A 21484-nucleotide genomic window follows, 5' to 3' on the forward strand; every position below is an offset into this window, starting at 1 on the left:
GTGGGGCTTTTCCCCACCTTGGAGGTTTCAATCTAATTACAAACAATCAGAGTGAAAAATAGCTGTTGCTTTAAAAAAAACCTAAATTGTCAGTTTCTCTGAAGTCTTTGCTATAGTTCACTATGCTCACCATGTGTATTGGAACTAATTATTCTGAAAGAGTGGTAAGAAACAAAGAAGCAGAATCATAAAACTTCACAGGACTTTATTACCCTTACTAAGGACTGATGCTAATCCCTTGAAAGTCAGCAGGACAACAGAAAATGCTCTCTATGGGACAAAACATTAAAAAACCCAGCATTTTATGAGTGTGCAAATATGAACCTGATGTGTTTCCCACTGAGGGAAGATATTGCATGCAAAAAACAAAACTATAAGGCTTCAAATTTAGATACAACCCTGACCACTGCATCCCCACCCTTGGGACTTATCAAAGGTTTTGCCTTAGTTCTGCTTACAGGCAGGTCTATATAGAAAAGCTGCATTTTAATTTACCAGATTGTGTCTTTGCCATTGCAGGAAAAACATGAGCATCCCTCTGCTTATTAACTAAGGTCAATATTTGATGGTCCCTGACCCTCACAGAGGCAACTCGTCTTAGTTATGTTCTTCTTACCTGAAAAACAAACAGCACAAATACATTACACGTGAGTATAATCATAGAATCCCAGCCTGGTTTCGGTTGGAAGGGACCTTAAAGCTCATTCAGTTCCAACTCCCTGCCTTGGGCATCAACACCTTCCACTAGAGCAGGTTGCTGCAAGTCCCTGTGTCCAACCTGGCCTTGGACACTGCCAGGGATGGGGCAGCCACAGCTTCTCTGGGCACCCTGTGCCAGTGCCTCAGCACCCTCACAGTAAAGAATATCTTCCTTATACCTAATCTAAATCTACCCATGATATCCCACAAAACTGTATTCTGTGGGGTAGAAGAAGCTTTTCAGAGCTCTAACGTTGATGCTGTTGTTGGCTTAAGCTTTTCTAACATTCCACATTTCTACAGAACCAGTAGCCAAACGACCTTCCTGAATTTCTGACAGCCTGTGCAGGCATTCGTGTTTGCAAATGATAGAGATCTCGTGTCTGCAAAGCATGGGATTAATGCTGCCGCCCTGCATCCCTATCATCAAGCTGGCATCCCTACACTTTCATTACCGTTTCCTGGCAACAAAACACGGAGGCACTTCCATGAATGCTAACAATCCATAGTCATCCTGCTTGGAGACCTTTCCGGAGAGCCCTGCCGAAATGAATGAGTGGATCAGCGGTATCTGCTCCTGCAGGATCAGACTCAAACACAGAATCATTTTTCCTGCATGGGGAAAGCATTATTAACATGGTTTTGTATTTAAAAACCACTTCTATCTTTCTTTCTAGGCATTTATTTTTGAAGTCATACCATATTATTTCACCCCAAAGTATAATAAGCCCATTTCTATTCACATTGCATAAACAAACCTCATTTATCAGTTTGGTTAGCAATCAGCTGGGCAGTTTGATGGTTGGGTGGTTTTTTTCCCTGTTTACAGGATCAAGGTGTGGTAATGTGACGAATCTAATACGGGGCATATGTATGTATTTTTAAGTGGAAAATGATGTTTCCATTTTTAAGCAAAGAGATTGTTTCAGTAATACCAAGACTAAAAGACAAAGAGCCATGTCCTGGGATGCTGTGCTTTCTCTGATCTGAGTGATACAACACTAAGCTAGGCAGAAGTATATAACAGCAGAAGAGCAGGAAAAGGAGATGCTGTTTGTAACTTACACTGTTGTGGATGCACAAGGAGAGAGGACTGCTCCCTCTGAGAGTAAGTCCTTCTTCATGTTCAAGCAGGCAAGAGGTGAGAAAGGCAATGCAGGAAGAGAGACTTGCACAAGTGTTTTCAAATTACAAATGTATTTGCCCTTCTTTTCCCTGCCTCTCCATAGTTTCCTGCTGTTCTGGAGGCTCTGAACTGAACCAAAATGGGAAGGAAAGGGGAAGGGGAAAGGAAAAGGCAAAAGGAAAGGAAAAGAGATGGGGAAAGGAAAAAGGAAAGGGAAAGGGAGAAGGAGGGGGAGAAAGAAAGGGAAAGCAAGTATTCTGAAACCAGGAAGCTTCTCATTTTCCTTTCCATTATGTTGGGTATATTAGATTATGCTGGGTATCTGCAGTCCTCTGATGAACATCTCATTTGTCTCTCACTCCTTACAAGCTCTCTCCTCTGGTGAGGCTTTAGTTAATGTTGCAGTGTTTAACTAATGAATGGACCCTTATGCACTGCGTCTGCCTTCCCCCAGGGCTTGCTCACGCCGAAATGCTGCCAGCTTCACAGGATGTGGATACGGAGAAGATATATTGCATGGTCTTATCAAGAAGAAACACTGCATTGACAAAGAATCAATACTCAGGTTTGTACTAATGCTGTCAATATTGTTAATGCTTTAATGTCCTAAGGCAAAATTTGACTGGAAAAAGATTGGAGTGTGCCCTGGAACACTTTATTTTCTGTGCTTTTTCCTCTGGCAGCTGGCTCTTGTTTGAAGTCAGGGCAAAGAATCCCTTTGGATCATTAACATTGCTCTGTGACCGTCTGCATAGCAAGTTTTCCACCCCCAACAATTGTTTTCTTGGATAAAACTGTCCAGGTAGTGAGAAAGTGAGTAATGGGTTTCAATCACACTTGGCAGATCTAAAGGGTTAGCTGCCCCTTGCTGTAATATACAGCTCTGGCTATGTTAGTCTAAAATGAGTTTAAGATGGATTCCCTGAAGAAATGGTTCATGGCATATAATCTGGCTGCCAAGCAGTATTTCTTTGGGTGACAGCATCCCCAACTGACTTGCTCAGAGGCTGTGGCTGTTGAACAAAGTCAGCTCGGGGACGTTTTCTGTGTATAAGCAGATACCCCACAAAAACATTCTTGAAAGACTCACTGAAGAAGGGAAATACAACCCCTGACACAGGAGCTGGGATGCAATCCATGGCTGAGGTCATTTGTGCACACATGTGGTCTCAGTACACGGGGCAAAGAAGTGACACCATTACAGCCATGACGGACTAGGGAAAATCACACAGGGTGCAAAGCACCAAGGAACAATATTCATCCTCTCCTCACTGATAGACCCATTTTAGGGTGAAGGACAGGCTACTCCCTCCCCAGGGTAGGGATGTCTGCCTCTGAAATTGAGAGTCCAAAGGGGCAATGACAGTCCTACACCTTGTTTGCCACTTAGCTATAGGGAGCAGGTATGGATGCAGCATGATGAAGTCCAAGGGCAACTGATAGTTGACTCTCCCTCAGACATGTTCTGCATGCCAGTTCATACCCACAGTTCCTGTTTTCAGGAAGTTAGAGGCTGATATACCATAGCTGAGAAGGTACAGGCTGCCCCTTGCAGGGCAGATCAGCAGCTGGTGCCTGGATGGAGACTGAGGCAGAGGGAGTCTCCACTGGGAAAACCCAAATCTAGTGGAGGAGAATGGGATCAGCAGTAGATTTGTGCCTTTATTTAGTAGTATAACACTGCATAGGGACATTTCTTCTCTTTCATAGAAAATGCATTTTCAAGCATCAAATTTCTATTTGTCATTACTTGTGAAAGGTTAACACTGCTTTATTCCTAACACAGTGTTAGGAAGGACTAAATATGCAGAGTGAGCAATGGACTAGTTAGAAGCTTGACAAAACCAAAACCAAAACCAAACCAAACCAAAACCAAACCAAAACCAAACAAAACTAAAGTATTTTGCAATCAGCAAAGAGAAAGGGGCAGCCCCTTCTCTATATTGTTTAGCTGAGATTTTATATAACGTGGAAAAGGCAGTAGTATATTTCTAACGCTTTATTGCAGGTTTGGGAGAAGGGAGTGTAGAAGGTGCTACCCAATAGGTACCTCTTCACTGGCAAGCTCATACAAGCTGCCTCTGCCCTGCCAGTCCTGCCCCATGCTCTTGGATGGAGGAGAGGTGGGGAGATCACTTCTCTCATCTGCTTCCCGGCTGCACTTCTCCAGACATTCTTAAATGGCTTCAATATCCACCTGTATCAAGCAGGGCAGGGAAGAGCAGTGGAATGCTGCCATCAACGTACCCAACATAGAATCATAGAATAGTTAGGTTTGGAAAGGACCTTAAGATCATCCAGTTCCAACCCCCCTGCCATGGGCAGGGACACCTCACACTAAACCATGGCACCCAAGGCTCTGTCCAGCCTGGCCTTGAACACTGACAGGGATGGAGCATTCACAACTTCCTTGGGCAACCCATTCCAGTGCCTCACCACCCTTACAGTAAAGAATTTCTTCCTTATATCCAATCTAAACTTCCCCTGTTTAAATTTGAACCCATTACCCCTTGTCCTATCACTGCAGTCCCTAAAGACATCACGAGTGGTAGCGCAGGAGTTGGCCTCCTGTGTTTCCATCACCTTGATGTTAGTACTTCATGAGCTAGCTAAATTACTGCTAGAGCAGCAATGTCTCCCTGTGCTCCCTTTGGCAGCAACACAGATGTACCTTCAGATAGCAACCACAAGATCACATTTTCACATTGAGCTGAAAAACGACTAACCTCAAAGTAAAGAAGTTGTGTCGGCTGAATGGGATTCTCCGGGATAAGCTATCACTTCACACAGAATTAGAGAGGCAGCAGGAGGTGTATGGGAAGAGTTCATAGTTCCTCTGTCTCGCAAGAAAAAAACAAAACACCTTCTGTAATAGTGCTTTTTCAGTGCTTGAAAATGTTCAAGTGTTTCATCCATTTTATGAAGAACAAAAACCTTTTCTAAAAACTGAATATAATTTATAAAAATACCCTTAAACAAAAGGGGGGTTTGTCACTACTAGTTCTCTTCTGCAAAATTATGACCAGCTCTATGGGAAATAATTGCCTTTGGGGCTGAAAACAGGACATTTTAATTTGATTTAGGACGTTGGCTGCTTAATATTGTACAGCTTTACTTTGTAACCAGAAGTGCAGCAGGAAGGATTGTCTTAATCCACCTGCGCACTTCATTTTAAGGCAGCAGATTCATGTGTTCGTATATACAAGCACCTGTTCTCATTTCACTCTTTGGAGGTGGGAAATTTATTCATTCAGAGGCAAGATCTCATCTCAGAGAGCTGAGATTTATTTTTACATTACTGAAGGCAGGATGGTGTAAATCATAGTTGGAACGGAGTCTTTTAGAAAGCCAACGAGCGCAGAGCTGCTCCATGTGGAATTCTGATAGAGAGGAGATTGACGCTGCATTTGATGTCGTTCTTGACCTACAGCATTTGGTGATGTAGGGTGTTTATTTTAAAGGGATGGCACAGGAGAACCCTAATACTTGGAAAGGGCTCTACCACACTGAAGCTAAATGAGAAATAGGCACTGAAGGGCTCTCTGACTCCCAGCACGACTGCAGATATAAGGCAGCACAACACAGGCAGTCATTTCCACAGCCAGCCAGGCTTTAGGAGCACTGAAAGAATTTATAGCCAGCTTGAGCCTACCAGATATGGCAGATTTACAGCCAATTCAAGTACCAGAGATGGTATGATTTACCAGCACCCCAGTGCCTGTTGTGACTGAGAACTAAATGATTTAAATCAATAAATGTTTAAAGGAATGAGACAATCAAAATAACTCACGAGCTTTATTAGTATCTGTACGGGGAACTGGCAGAGTTCAACACAAGCCCAGGCAGAACTTGTTAGAGGAGCTTACTACTGCTGTTTGCCCAAACTACAGTAATTATTAACCATAAGACTAGTAATAAACAAGCTTATTTATGGCTTCATAGCTGGATGCTGGCACGGTGTTAGCAATTTCGAGGCTGAGCTGGCTTGAGAAAGAAGTGTTTGGAAATCAAAGAGCTTGTTTATGGGATCCTGTTGTTCACAGAGCCCTACACTGGATGCTGATGGTGAGCTGCCAGTAAGCACTGTGGATACCCTAAGCTGGGCAGACCTCACTCCTCAGGTAGGACCAAATCTCTGCTCGAGATCCTCCTTCTAGGCAAATCTGTTTCCCTATCAAGCCGTGTTTCCAAGGGCAGGTTTGCTCTTCCATCCAAGACACGCTGTGTTCCCTCCTCATGTGAGGAGAGGTTTCTTCAGCTCCGCAGTGGTGCCACCAGCTATGTGAGACCACCATGCCCAGCCACTGCCCTGCCTTCCAGCCCATGAACGATGCATAAAGCAGGTTAAGCTTCCTCCTCACCTCTTTGCCACAGTTTAGCTGGGCTGCTGCAGACATCACCTCCAAGCTTCTATTCCCCAGCTGCTCCAAGATCAGTGATACAGGTAACATTCCCAGCATCCACCCTCATCTCATTAGTCCCTCAGATGTCTGCAATTTGCAGCACTACACATCCCTTCAAGGTGCCTGACTGCTTAAGCTCAAGACCAGCACTGACCTGGGGCAGCTTGACCGGCTCAGGCTGCTGTGACACAAGGGCTGTAAGGAGCTTTGCCAGGGCTCCTCTTTGTTTAGGCCCAGTCTGTGACCTCTGGTCCTTACCTGAGCTGCACAGCAACCATGCCTGGCCAGGTACTTCACACAGCCCAAGCTGTACACTTATCTCTGACCTTTCTTGTTGCTTCTGTCTTGTCTGGTGGTCAGCAAGCAGTGGCTGAGCTGATGGATTTAGATCTGCTCTTCTTGCTCAGGTGCAGTGAGGCTGTGCCATGCTGGTGTCTGACATGCTGGGCTTCTGGCTTGCCCTCCTTTATGGAACCACTTGCACTTGCTGTTCCTTGACAGCAAATGTTACACACCAAGTGCTTCATGGATGACCCAGGCTGGTTTCTCTGGTCATGCTCCACAGCCAGTTCCTTGTTTCCTTACTCTGCCCTGGATAGGGCTTCCTGCCCCATGAGAGCCCATCCCTCCTGCACCTGATGCCCATTGTGAGAGTGTTGTACAGAGCACTGCTGCTCTCCTTTTACCCAGCATTGCAGCCAGGATACCACTGGTGGGCTGAGAACTCATGCATCAGGGAAACTCTGCAAGAGAAGCAGATAAAACTGGTTTGTATTGATGTGGGTGAAGCCGTTCACACTGGGGGACTGGTGGTTTGTGAAATTCAAGAAAACAAGTGATGGAAACAACCAGGCAATTTTATACAACTCAGCAGGTAAGTTTTGATTTCATTACACTACAATGTATTAGGATTCAAAAGTACTGAATTTCAAATGCTCAGTGTAAGTCACATTGCTTACATTACATTAGAATGCTGATACCAGTAAAACTAATAAAGTTAACCCAGACTGAAAGAAAAAGGGAAGGAATGTGGCTATTCTTGCACAATAATAAATCAAACCAGTGCATTGCTATTCTCCCCAGCGAAGAGTTACAGCATGGACAGATGGCACTGCCACCAATTAGTACTAATAAAAGGACAACCCCCAGCACCCTGAACTAATTTGGAACCATCTGTATGGAATTAAAAGCACTACCCGCATTTTATCTTTTTCAGTATATTAACACACCAAAAACTAACTGGGAACTACCAATGATGATAAATATAGCGAACAGGAGAAGTTTGCCATCAAGGGCAGTGCTCAGCATACTTGTGATTTCAGAGAAGCTTTAGCCCCAAGGACGGAAGAGATGCAAGGTCCTAAAAGTGTCATCTGTTAAAGGTCTGGCATGTTCTCCAGGGTGCAGAGATTTTCTTTCTGGAGTTGGTATTTTTTTGGGGGTGGAAGGGAAGTGGTCTGTTACTGATGCTAATTGCAGGGGTTTTGTATTAACAGAGCAGTGATAGTTGCTGCCACCTGGTGAGCACTAAAATAAAAGAAACACAGCTGAGATGGGAAAGTGAATAATTCACTGGTGAACTCAGCTGGCTTCTGTTGAACAAGCTCCTTGTGTGACCTGTGGAGTCATCGTCCAGGTTCTGCTGATTATTTTACTCTTATTTTTCTTCTTAGCATGCTTCATAAAGCACAAAGATGAAATACACTCATTTCACAGCTTATCATGCAATCACAGAATGGTTTGGGTTGGAAGACACCTTAAAGCTCACCCAGTTCCAACCCCCCTGCCAGGGGCAGGGACACCTTCCACCAGAGCAGGTTGCTCCAAGCCCTGTCCAACATGGCCTTGGACACTGCCAGGGATGGGGCAGCCACTGCTCCTCTGGGCAACCTGTGCCCATGTCTCACCACCCTCACGGGGAACAACTTCCTAATATCTACCTTACCTACCCTCTGTCAGTTTAAAGTCATTCCCCCTTGTTCTGTCACTATATGCCTTACAAAAAGTCTCTCTCCAGATTCCTTGTAGGGCTATTTTAGGTACTGGAAGGCTGCTGTAAGGTATCCCTGGAACCTTCTCCAGGCTGAACAATGCTGGATATATATGATGGATATATTATTCTGGAGATCAACAATAAAATACAAATGTCAAATATCTAAAATTCAATGCTTGTTCACTTAACAATGGTATTTTTTTCCATTTTTTTTAAGCAATGCAACTATCATCTGTTGCCATAAACTAGAAATCTATCCAGAGAAACAAAGTGCTGTGCTGTTTGTTCCTATGGACTTGGTAAGGGAGAAAGGTGACTTGGTCAATACTACAAGCAAACAATTATATTAATCATGATAGACTGATTTTCCTCTGAAACACTAGTAATAAATACATGGTTGTGATGGTGTACTCTTCCCTTGACTGGTGAAGGTCCCTTGACTAAATTACATTGTCTACCTGAGAGATCTGTCAGGCAGAGTATTTAATAATTAAAAGTATAAACTGCCAATAATAAATGTCAGATGAATGTGTGGAGCTTCTTCTAGATCAAGCAGTACTACATTCAATCATCTTAGATTATGGACAGCTTTATTAAAGGTACCACAATACATTTTCCCCTTTGCATATGGTGTTATTGCTTGCCTCTCTCCCTATCACTGTGTGTTTTACTGTTCCCCAACAGGGGTCAGATGGGTCCTCTTTCTGAGCGGTTACAGTTAATTCAGGTGGTTTAAACGATGCTTTTCCAAGTGCTTCACCACACATTTGTCAATACTAAATTTCTCCTGCCATCAGTTGTCTATTCACTTTGCTTTGTTAGTTTGCAAAGGTTGCGTATCCTGAGCCTGTGAACAATGATCTGTAAATCACTGCAAGTTCCTCAGATCCTTCTGGCAATTTACACTGGTGGAAGGCAGTCAGGACAACTGCCCAGCAACAGCTGAATTATAGGACCCAATTCCTTTTCTTTTGCACCTTCTAATTGAATATAGATCCCCAAATTGTTCACCCTTCAAAGAACCTTTTCTGTCTTATACATGAGGTTTCACATATACTGACTTCGCCAGTGCTCACAGCACCACTTTTATGCTTCCTAGGGAATTTCCTTATATCCTGCTATTTTGTTCACCATTTTTGTCCATGTTCAAATGTTTAGGGAGGTATTATTGTGCTCCTTGAGACAGCAGAACACAGCAGTCAAACACGGAAGATCAACCCAGCCAAATCACAAAGCATTCACAGAATCATAGAATAGTTAGGGTTGGAAAGGACCTTAAGATCATCCAGTTCCAACCCCTCTGCCGTGGGCAGGGACACCTCACACTAAACCATGGCACCCAAGGCTCTGGCTAACCAGGCCTTGAACATCACCAAAGATGGAGCATTCACAACTTCCCTGGGCAACCCATTCCAGTACCTCACCACCCTTACAGTAAAGAATTTCTTCCTTATATCCAACCTAAACTTCCCCTGTTTAAGTTTTAATCAATTACCCTTTGACCCATCACTACAGTCCCTAATGAACAGTCCCTCTCCATCATCCCTATAGGCCCCCTTCAAATACTGGAAGGCTGCTATGAGGTCTCCACGCAGCCTTCTCTTCTCCAGGCTGAACAGCCCCAACTTTCTCAGCCTGTCTTCATACAGGAGGTGCTCCAGTCCCTGATCATCCTCGTGGCCTCCTCTGGACTTGTTCCAACAGTTCCATGTCCTTTTTATGTTGAGGACCCCAGAACTGCACACAATGCTCCAAGTGAGGTCTCACAAGAGCAGAATAGAGGGGCAGGATCACCTCCTTTGACCTGCTGGTCACGCTCCTTTTGATACAGCCCAGGATACGGTTGGCTTTCTGGGCTGCAAGCACACACTGAAGCTGGCTCATGTTCATTTTCTCAGTGATCAACACCCCCAAGTCCTTCTCTGCAGGGCTGCTCTGAATCTCTTCTCTGCCCAACCTGTAGCTGTGCCTGGGGTTGCTCTGTCTCAGGTGTAGGACCTTGCACTTGGCATGGTTAAACTTCATAAGCTTGGCATCAGCCCACCTCACAAGCATGTAAAGGTCCCTCTGGATGGCATTCCTTGCCTCCAGCATATCCACCAAACCACACAGCTTTTTGTTATCGGCAAATTAAATTTACTTATGTCTGTATAATGTTATAATGAAAATGTCATACTTGTGTCTGTATAATGAAAAGCATATGATTTTCATTACACACACAGGTGAGGTGACAACATTTCTATACTGATCAATTAAAATAACTTTACTTATCCTATGACATTCATACAGGAAGATACCAACAGTCAAAAGTGTGAGGCATCATGTGCATGTGGACCAAATCAGTGCCAGCAGGACTGCAGAGGTGTGTGAAGCTTCCACTACAGGCAGCTCTTGTACGTGCTCCTGTTTTAATTTGGAGAATTGCATTGGATTTAGAAAAGGAAGGCAAAGGAAAACCCCTCAATGTTTATTACAGGTTTCATAACAAACAACAGCAATAATAATGAAATGCTGGATTTCCTTGACCTGAGCAAAGGGCAGGAAGATGGAAAAGCAATTGCTAGAAAGGTATTTTCAAGAACCCTGTGCCCTTTGTTTTGTTTCTCCAGTGCTGTTTGACAACCTGTTCAAGCTGGAAGCATGTTCCCAGCCTGTTATATTGGTGATAAATCATAACTGCTTCCTAAGTTGCTATGGGCACTCTTGCTAAGAAACTTGAAGTAATCTTTGCAATACTTCAAGCTTTCAGACTTTAACAAATGATCGTTTGAGTGAATATGAGAGCACTGCACCTCTTTGTTAGGGGATTAAGAAAACAAAAGTAATCCAAATAAACCTTGGGGAGGAGAAGGGGGAAGCCAAGCTGAAGAATAAATGTCACTGCTATTGAGCTGGCAGGCAGACTGTGAAATCCCACCTGAGGAGCAGGAAAGACACAGCTTTTCTGCTTTACTGCATTCAAATCCTGCAAGAATAAATCAGCTGTGCTTAAAGTGACACAGAGCAAGCATGAGTGCAGCACGCTGTGCTGGATCCATTACTGAAGCCATGAATTCCTCCTCACTTTGTGTCAGGGTGAGGTTTTCCATGCATTTGTTTTCTCTAACATGTCCTCTCTGTGAACAGCTGAAGAGCTTTATTTTGAAAATCATTTATAGCATGTCAGTGTTTTTGATTCTGTGAGGAAAAACTCCCTTAGCTACGCTGACTCAGTAACAAGGAAGTAGGTTTTGAACACTGTTACTACATGATGAACTTACATGGACTACACTGATCAATGCACAATATAGCACAGTCAGTGTTTCTAAAGAACAGTGATTTAATGCATTGCTTACGCTTGGATTTCAAAGTTAGACTTCATCATAATAACTACTTCTACAACAGTAAACCAAGGAAAATAATTAGGCCCCTAAAACTTGCCTGGAACTGCTGCCTATCCTGTTTTCAATCTGGGGCATGTATGCATTGCATATGGCATCACACTGGCACATCATTCCCCATTCCATGCAATGCTACAAACAGCTGAGGAGCTCGCTGTTCTCTTCCACCAGTAAATAACATTGCAATGAACAGATTTTTATCCATTTATTTATAATCAACTCACTTTAATCCATGTTGTTCTCTTTTGGCTTCCTAAATATAAGATTTTCTTTTTATTCAGACAAATCCTAGAATCTGGAAGTAATGGTTTTCTGCTTGAAATGTAACTGGAGAACTATGCCTAACATTCATGCTTTTAGAAAGCAGGATCTATTGATTATATTCTCTTTTTGGTATGCTACCAGGTTAAACCTTCACAGCTCTAAATTGGCTCTGAAAAAGCCTCATAATTATTCATAGAAAAGAAGGTATGCAGCCTGCAAATCTATTCCAAAACTTCAAGGGCCACAAGCTCAACCTCTGCTGTTTATTTACCCTGAGCTGCCACTATCACAGGCATCCTTCAAGTACCTCCAAGCAATTATATATGCTCAGATACATTGCTCTCTCAGTATCCTAAGTAAAACCAAACCCTAGTAATGAATGTCTGCAGGCATTTTCAAGTTACCGCTTCCCTTCATTCTCCACAAGCTGCTGTGTCAGCTGTGGTGACAAAAATGAAGCTAACTGCTTACTGCTCCCCTGACACCGGGTCAGGAAACCCCCATCTCGGGCAGCTCCAAGCCCCACTGTCATTCCCGAAGAGCCCCGACTGTGACCACCTCTCACCACGGGGATGATCTGGAGGGAAACGGAACTTCCCGGAGCGCTGCACCGGCCTCCACAAACCGGAGAGGAGCCTTGAGGCAGCGAATACAGGGAGCTCCAAGGCCAGTGTCACCGTGAGGAGAGCGGCAGCAGAGCGGCTCTTACTGCGCAGGCGTCGCCGGGCATCGGCGCTCGGCACATCGATCGCTGCGGGAGCAGCTTTGCCGCCTGCGTCGCCGTTACGCGGGGCGGGACAGGACCGGCGGCCGCCATTGCGGCTGGAAGAGGTGAGCATCGCAGGGCTGCGGGGCCGGGCTGGCAGGAGGAAGAAAGGAGGATGTGGGGTATGGTGGGATGCTGTGGGGCTGCCTTCAGGACCGCCTCTCTGGCCGTCCGTGGGATCGGCCCGCATGGGGAGGGTGGGAATGGAGCGTGCGTGCGGCCCAAGGGTATCTCGGCTCTCGGTAACGGGTCCCACGTGTGCTCTGCCCGCAGGTGTTAGTGCAGCCGTCGCCGAGGATGGACATCAGGCCGAACCACACCATCTACATCAACAACATCAACGATAAGATTAAGAAAGGAGGTATGGGGGCCGTGGCTTGTCTCTGGGAAGCGGTCGCTGGTACCAGCGGGGCCGGCGGCTGGGCTCTCGCAGCACCGGGTACTCCGGCAGTGAGGTGCTGGGCAGGCGGCGGGTGTGAACCGAGCTCTAAATAGACGGCTGCTTCCATCGAAGTTGCGGCTAAAGTCAGCAAATGCAGCACAATGCATAGGTCTCTTTTTGTAAGGCAGAGACCTTGTTTCTAAGGCAGCTTCTCGTTACTTCCTTGCTGCATTTGTGTAGCTGACTGCACAGGCCAGGTTTGCTTCTCAGTGAATGACTAATGAGAATATCCGATGGATGCTAACAGGGATGTTGACATATGTTTTGGTGGCCTCTGCAGTCCCCTCTTGCTGTGGTATGGGGTCATCTGTGCTCTCCTCATTTGTTCAATCCTATGCAGAAGCGGTGGATATGGTCTGAACAAGCCTGTTTTGTGTTGTTGCATCGGAGGCACTGCCTTGCAGTTTATGCAGTGCACTCCAGGGAGGTGGCTTTGTGCTGAGGAACTTCAGCTCCTCACAGTGTGCTGGAAATCACAATCTTGCCCTTACCTGGCTGTGTATTCAGCGTGTAGAACCACCCACTTAATACTTATGCTTAGCTTACAATCTAAAGTGATTGTGGTACAGTCACAGGAGTTTATTTGTTACTGTTTGTGAGCAGAGTGCTGGAATCAAATTAGCACTACTTAAACGTTTCTTCAGGGTGCTTCGGGAAGCTCTGAAAGTGCAAACAGTTTTACTGGGAAATTATTTCTTAACTGATGGGTTTACTGAATAAATGTAACTTACAGCTTTGTTCTTTGTAGCTTGTTAAGTGTCCTATAAACTAGAAAGTCTCCTTTATGAAACTGTGTGCTTATACTTTTTAAATGGAGAGTTTCCAATTACCTATGAAACTTACAGATTTGATTTTTTTAAATAGAGGTTTAGAAGTTATTATTAAAGAAAGTATTTCAATAAAAAAGCTTAAAAATAGAGCAGTTTGGTTCGTCAGGAGTAGCTGCAGGAAGTGACAGTGGGCTGGTATTACAAGCTAATTATTAACAGTTACTGTAGGTAATAGGATTTATAACCAGTAAACAAGAGAGTGCTCGTATGTTGCTGAAGTATTTCACATGCTAAGATTTGTGAGGTAGAATGGTTACACAATACAGATGATTTATTTATCATTCAGTGATTTAGTTTGATTGGCTAAGATTAAGGTTTTGTTTGGTTTGTAGTCAGGTGATTTTAAATAATGAAAATAAATCCATTGCAGCTGTAAAGTACAGTGGGCTCATATAAAAACACACTCAGATACAGACTGAAAAAACACTTCATGTGTGTGAGAGAACTGGTTAAACAGTTACAAAGAAAATTTCCAAATTGAATTAGCCTTTAAGCAGTTATTATTTTGCTGTGGCCCTTTTTTAAGCCATACCTCTTTAGTACTGTGTGTTATGGTACTGATTTTCTGATCAGCCTTTCATGGCTGTCATACATCATACTTGAATATGTGATTGTGTGTGTACATATATGCACATGAAAAAATATATATACCCTTGTGTAATTGTTACTTGCTTAAAATGTAGAATGGATGGCAGTACAGCTTTGTCACTGCATTAATATTTGAGGTGTGAAAGCAAGTGTTATACACTAACTTACAAAAACTGGGCAAATAAACATGGGCTCATGCAACAGCTTAGACAAAACTCTCATATCTCTGTGTGAGCTAAAGCTGCCAAAAAACATTGTTGCTGAAGGACAGCAAACTCTGTAGAAGTGGACATTTGCATGTAACCTGTTGTAATCTCTTTTTTTCATATGGTCAACAGAACTGAAGAGGTCTCTGTATGCGTTATTCTCACAGTTTGGCCATGTGGTCGACATTGTGGCTTTAAAGACTATGAAGATGAGAGGACAGGCTTTTGTTATATTTAAAGAACTTGGATCGTCTACCAATGCTTTGAGACAACTACAAGGCTTTCCATTTTATGGAAAGCCAATGGTAAGTTACATTGTTAGCTTTCTGAAGATAAAAGAAATACTGTAGTATGATACCAGGGTGGTGAGGCACTGGAACAGTGTGAAAGAATTTATCAAAGAAATGATAAATGCTCCATCCCTGGCAGTGTTCAAGGCCAGGTTGGACAGAGCCTTGGTCTAGGGGGCTAGAACTAGATGTTCTTAAGGTCTTTTCCAACCCAAACCATTCTATGGATTGTATGATAAAGTTTTTTGGCACTTGCACCTTGTGTGTTAACCATCCTGTGTACTTGTACTGTTACTCAGTTGTGTCCCGTCTTGATGAATACATGCAAGCTAGAGGGGTGCTGGAGAGGCTGTAGCTAAAACACAGGGGTTAAACTTTCCAATTAGGTTTCCTAAATGATGGCTGCATATTTTTCTTTGCTGGATTAAAGCTGTGAACATCTTAAATACTTATTTTATTTAATTTTAATTTTATTTTAATTTTATTTAATTTTTATTTATTTAAATATTTTATCATGATAATGATCATGATAAAACATTTTGTTGAACCTAGCAAATTAATTCAGTAATATTTAACTGTAAGCATCTAATCTACGGTAAGTTTGGTTGCTATTTCATTTGTAATAAATAGATAGAATATGATGCTTCCTTTTTGAGGTAACAGTGAGTAGGGTGAAGGAAGTTTTACTTTCCAGATGTGACCAGTGATTTATTTTTGTGAATCAATGGCTAGTTCTGTTTGTGTATGCATCACATCACCAAACCAAGTAACTGAATTTCAGTATAACTTGAGTGAAGCAAATTCACTGGTGATTGATAGAATGTGATTTAATAATGTGTTTGGTAAAGTGCTTGTACTTTCTACACATTAGCGCAAGGATTGACATGTCATCGTTGCCTGCTTGGATAATTAGGCATCTCTTAATTCTGCAACTATTTGTGAGGCATAATGATACATGCAAGTGTATCATTATGGATGGGTGGATATATTACTGCTAGCTTTCAGACTGTGGCTTTGAGCATTTAGGAGAGCACAGACAGTTTGTTGCTGAGCCGCAAGTTTTTTTCATTAACACTTTCAGATTCCCCACTAAAATCCTTGATAAGGAATTGTGCAAGCTCAGTTCTGTTGTTTACCCTTATAGAGGTTTGAGCTCAGTAAAATGCAATAGGAAATAAAAAGATTAAGGCTTTATAAGCTTTCATGTGTATGTCCCTCTGAATATTGCCTACAGCATGCATGCTTTGTCTAAGCAAAAAAAAAACATTTTAAAAAATGCCTTCAACTGCTGTGTAATTTTGTATTGGGTCTCATAGTCTCTGAAAGTAGAAGTCGTAGGATTGTGTGTGTATATCTAATATCGCACACAAGTATAGTCACAGCTGCATCTGCGTTCCCTGACTACTGCATTGGGCAGCCTCTGTCAGAAAACCAGCACCAATGTGCTGCTGGCATGATCTGTGCAACTGGTTTGGACTGAAGCAGGTACTTGCCTCTCTATTTAAGAAGTCAGAGTTTTGCTGAACTCTAAGATCTGAGAAATCACTGTAAAATTTTAACTCCCCTTAAAATGGGGTTAAAAAAATCCTCCTAGGGCTTTTAATAGAAGATAGTTCGAATTCTGTCACATCCTCACATCACTTTGTACATCTCTTACCTTGACAGGTGCTAAAAAGACGCTGTTAGATGAATAGAGTTCTGATTTCAATGAGTTAAAGTTAGTAATTTCCATCTTAAGGGTTTTTGTTGAGTTCTATAGTTATGTTCAGAATTAATCACGAGGATTAGATACTCTAAACGTATCTACAGTTCATAACAATATTTTTAATAATGTAAGACATTTTGAGGGGAAAATGTAAATGCACAGAACACAATTAATGAAAATGGTGCAAAATAATCAGTATCATCAACTGCATATGTCTTTTCTCTTTTGTTTGTGGGTTTTTTTGTTTTAAAAAAGCGGATTCAGTATGCAAAAACAGACTCCGATATCATCTCTAAAATGCGTGGTACTTTTGCTGATAAGGAAAAGAGGAAGGAGAAGAAGAAGGCCAAATCTCTGGAGCAGTCAGCAAATGCACCAAATAAAAAGCTTATCCAGGTAAGCTGCTTCCCTGGTTAAATACGAAAAACATACATGGTAATTATTTTATTTTAATTTTGTTTTATTTTTCTTTTTAGGACTAAGTGTTGTCTTTTGGTACATCTCAATTCCTTAAACTATGGTCTAATGATATCTAGTACTCTTGTGCACTCACTAAAAGTTAAGGAGAGGCAGCTGATGATACAGTCTTTCCTGCTGTTTTTTTCCCCCTCCTTTCCTATTACTAGATGAAGATAAAGATGTAGGGCAAAGGTACAATAAACCAAAAGAGGAGCTAACCTCTTTATTGAAGAGGTAATAAAGGAGGGCTGTGTATTTCTTTAATACCAGCTTCAAGTACTCAAACAGCTTTTCCCTTCAGTATTTTAGTGCCCTGTTTGCTCTGTAAGCACTGAATGGTAAATGGGAACAAGATAACTAGCGTAGAATCGTAGAAAGGTCAGAGTTGGGAAAGGCCTTATGATCATCTAGTTCCAACTCCCCTACCATGTACAGTTGGATGAAGAGGGGTTGGCTTGAAATGTATCTCCACTAAGGGTTGGCCTGGCCTAAACTAATAACGTTTACTAATTTATGTGCTGAAGTATAGCAGAAAACAGTCAGGCACAGAGTTTTAATATTGTGTTACTTAACTACATTTCTTGCTAAGTCACAAATTGGTGTTAAGGAGGGATAAGAGTGTTTATAGAAAGCAACATTTTCTAGGCAGAATTTTTCAGGATTTATTAAAAAGTCAAATCATAATATAGAAATCTCTTAAGAAGAAATAACTGCTAGTAGCTATTATAGTAATGGCTTCAGTTATCCTTGCTAAAGCAGAGTCCTTGGTGGAAATGCCTATTTTTCTCTTGTTAGGTATGTCCTGTCTAGGCCTTCATTTCCAAAACTACCTACTTCCTGTCTATTAAAAATATGATAATGTGGAGAAATAGTGATTTTTCTATATCTGCTGACTTGGCCATTGGTTATATCTGCTACTGATGGTTTGGGTTTTTTTTTTCCATTTTGATTACCTGGCTTTAGAGTCCAGCAAAATTCATGAGCTTTATGTTTACTGTCAGAAATCTTATAAATGGCAAACATTCCTTGGGTTGTAGCTTAAAAAAGCCTTAGCATACTTCTTGAGTTGTGCAGAAACATGGTGATATGTGCTTATGTGTTTCTAACTGAACACCTTTGTAAAACTATTTTGTACTTACTCACTAGGGGGCAACACAGAATTCAGCCAGTGCCCCAGGGACTGCAGCACAGAATCAACAGGTAATGCTTTCTCTGTGTGTGTGTGTGTGTGACTAAAAGCATTAATGTGTGAAATTACTTTATTCTCAATCAATAATAGTTCTACACAAACTCAAGGATCTATTTTATAGCTTCCTTTTTGCTCTGAGACATTTGCCTACCAGCCAAATCACAGCAAATGACCAAAAGAAATTCCACTTTTACTGCATCTGGCTGACATAAAAGAAGAATTGGCAGTTTCTAATTATTATACAGAAAACTGCATTATTAACAAATCCCACTTAATTCTTAAAACTTGGACTGTCCTTAGTATCAGTTGAAGGATACTTAGGTTTGGGGTTTTCTTCATTGTTAATAAATTCCCTTTAAATTATTTTGTTGTAGTAGTACAAAAGAAGGAAGATGGCACAGGGTGCCAGAATATCTGTGTAAAAGTCTCCTTTCAGGAGTTTGAGGGTTCTCTGCTCACTTGTTCCTTACAAGTGTCTTATTTTCCAAAGGATTGAGGAGACATGTAGCAACAACTCCCTCCGCTTCACTCATGTTGTCTCTTGAGCAACCTTCTAAATGATTGCAGTGTGTTAGAAGTAGAGGTAGTAAAGAGGCAAGATGTGCACTAGAGCAAATATTATGGAAGAGTATCTTTGCCTGTCCTGCATCTCTTTCTTGAATACTGTCGTTGAGAAGTGCATGCATAATCCACAGGGGAACATCTTGCTTTCAGTCTGGGTTTTCTTTTGGATATTATTTGTACCAAGGCACAATATGTGTATGTCAGTTTGCATCAAAGCACAGCCCTGAGTAGGTTATTTGTTTGGAGTTCAGAAGTTTATTTTCTAATGGCACTGCCTGGAACACTTCCATCAGCTGAAGGAAATTATTGTGCTGAAGCATTAACTTCTTTGGCACTGTTATCAGAACGTTTGAAGTTGTGCTGCCCTGTTTATTTTTGTAATCTCCTTGATGATTTGGGCAGATTCTAGTCTTTCAGTTCAGTGTCAGCAAACTGACTACTCAGCCTTCTGTCTGGTGGGCTGCTAGATATTCATATTAGCAGGCAAATCTCTCAAAGACTCGAGGACTTTAAATCTAATGGGTTTTCTAATTAATAAATTCAAATAAAGCACTGTAGTAAAACCATATGGGTTTTGTGGGCTTCAGTTGCCAAACAATAGTATTTCAGTACTACTGCAGGTGAGCAGGGTATTTATGTGGTATTTATCCCACTGTTTTTTCAGAAGGATGTGAGTCTTTCAGAGGTTCTTCCGCTGCCATGCAGGTGTCTTGGACAGCACTACAGCCAGAATTTGGGCACCTGGGTCCCACCCTTGACAGTGCTGAGAATACTGCAGTATCAGCCCTTGAGAATTGGAGTCTAAATGTGACATCTAAGACACTATGTTACTGTGATTTTTGTGGAAATAAGAGCCTCTGCAAATGAGTATATCATTGTAACAGAACCAAGGGACTCTGTCTGCATATTACATGGAAGGTATACTGAAGTCCATCGAGCAATGTTATGAGCAATACTTAAGGATATGAGAGCCTTGGTTCAAATAATCATGGAGATAGATGCAGAGGAGAGATAGTTGTGTGTAATCTTCTGAGCTTTGATCTTCTGTTGTTGCAGGTGCCTGACAACCCGCCCAACTATATCCTCTTCCTTAATAACTTGCCTGAGGAAACAAATGAGATGATGCTGTCCATGTTATTCAATCAGTAAGTTTTGAATAAAAAGACTTCTTTGAATTTTTACCTGTGTGCTTTTTCTCAGTTGACAAGCTGACTTTTTAGAAATAAGAGTTTCTTCTGAAAGTATTTCAGTTCTTTGTCTTACTGCCAAGATTACAGATGTCAGTTCTGCTGACTTTGTTCAGAAAGCAAATCCGATTTTTTTTGGTAGCTGGTTTTGATTGTGTAAGTTATCTACCATCAATCTGCACTGGATTTAAGCTGGTGACTGTAATATTAAAAGACTTTATAACAGCAGGAGCAGTTTTAAAACTAGCTTTAGTTGCTTCCGTATGTTCACAAGACTGATTAAATTGCTTCCAGATAATGATCCTTAATTACGGCATGGTTCTAAGACTGGACATGCAAAACCCTTCACTTTAAATCTTTCACTAACAGTTAACTATTATACTAGTAGATGCTTATGATAAGGTCTTACAGCTACTGATAAGAGATGTATTATCAAACTGTGAAATATTATCTGATTCTTTGACCTTATTTTAAAGGTTTCCTGGATTCAAAGAGGTTCGCTTAGTGCCTGGACGCCATGACATTGCATTTGTGGAGTTTGAAAATGAGAATCAAGCAGGAGCTGCTCGAGATGCTCTCCAAGGATTCAAGATTACTCCATCTCATGCAATGAAAATCACCTATGCAAAGAAATAACCGGATGCTCCTATAAAGGAATTGTGTAGATATTTGGGTTTTTTTAATGCAGTGATACTTTACTCTGCTACCATGTTTGTTCTCTGCAAAATCTTAAGACTTGTCTATGATTTCCACAGCAGCCAGGAGAGATGTTGGATTTCCACAGGTCTACTGGATAGTAAATTTTTGTGTTGAAATACTGTTTTTTTATAAAATAAATGAAGTTTATGCTGTTCTCAAGCCATGTTATTCCTCAAATCTGTCTTACTATTGATCTGTTAGGCTTGCAGGGCTTACTCAGTATATAGGCTTAACTACTTTTAAGGTGACACTCATTTCTCAGAAGTAAGCGCTGGAAAAATAGCTGTCTCTGCAGAGCAAAATGTGTGAGCAGGAATGCTAAATGCCACCATATCGAGAATAAACGCAACACTCAATCTTCAGCCTCATTACCAAGGGGGCAGCTGCTTTTCAGCAACAATAATTTTGCCACTTAGGAAAAACAGCTTATCATTAGTGGACTCTTTTTTTCTAGGCATGGGTAGAAATTGATTACGGCACTGCTTGACAGCAGTGTTGTTTAACTTGGTTTTGTCTTCATAATGTTGGCTGGTAGCAGAAACCAACAAAGGAAAAGTTCATCTGTTGTTTTCCCTTCTGCTCTTTCCAGCTCTTGATTTTAATGTTTTTAGGACAAGCTCTTTGGCTCTTTACAAAGACAATTCAGATGAGCCTGATGGTCTGTTTCTAGGCAGGTTTTTCTAAAATTCATGTC

At 41.9% G+C, this 21484-nt stretch overlaps 1 protein-coding gene and 1 long non-coding RNA gene across 2 annotated transcripts; both read left to right on the forward strand.

The window, feature by feature from the left end:
* The first annotated feature begins 519 nt into the window (after window positions 1–519).
* On the forward strand, window positions 520–8582 carry LOC115946247 (uncharacterized). Its single transcript, XR_004549437.1, has 3 exons — window positions 520–647; window positions 2280–2390; window positions 5869–8582. It is a non-coding gene; the product is annotated as an uncharacterized lncRNA (long non-coding RNA).
* A 3987-nt stretch (window positions 8583–12569) lies between these two features.
* Window positions 12570–20953, forward strand: SNRPB2 (small nuclear ribonucleoprotein polypeptide B2). The gene is made up of 7 exons (XM_034061109.1): window positions 12570–12696; window positions 12905–12992; window positions 14830–15002; window positions 16948–17088; window positions 18298–18351; window positions 19961–20049; window positions 20568–20953. The coding sequence occupies exons 2-7, from the start codon at window positions 12929–12931 to the stop codon at window positions 20725–20727; spliced, it is 681 nt and encodes a 226-aa protein (XP_033917000.1). The 5' UTR covers window positions 12570–12696; window positions 12905–12928; the 3' UTR covers window positions 20728–20953.
* The last annotated feature ends 531 nt before the right edge of the window (window positions 20954–21484 follow it).

This window comes from Melopsittacus undulatus, chromosome 3 (genome assembly GCF_012275295.1).
Source record: "Melopsittacus undulatus isolate bMelUnd1 chromosome 3, bMelUnd1.mat.Z, whole genome shotgun sequence".
Lineage (NCBI taxonomy): Eukaryota > Metazoa > Chordata > Aves > Psittaciformes > Psittaculidae > Melopsittacus > Melopsittacus undulatus.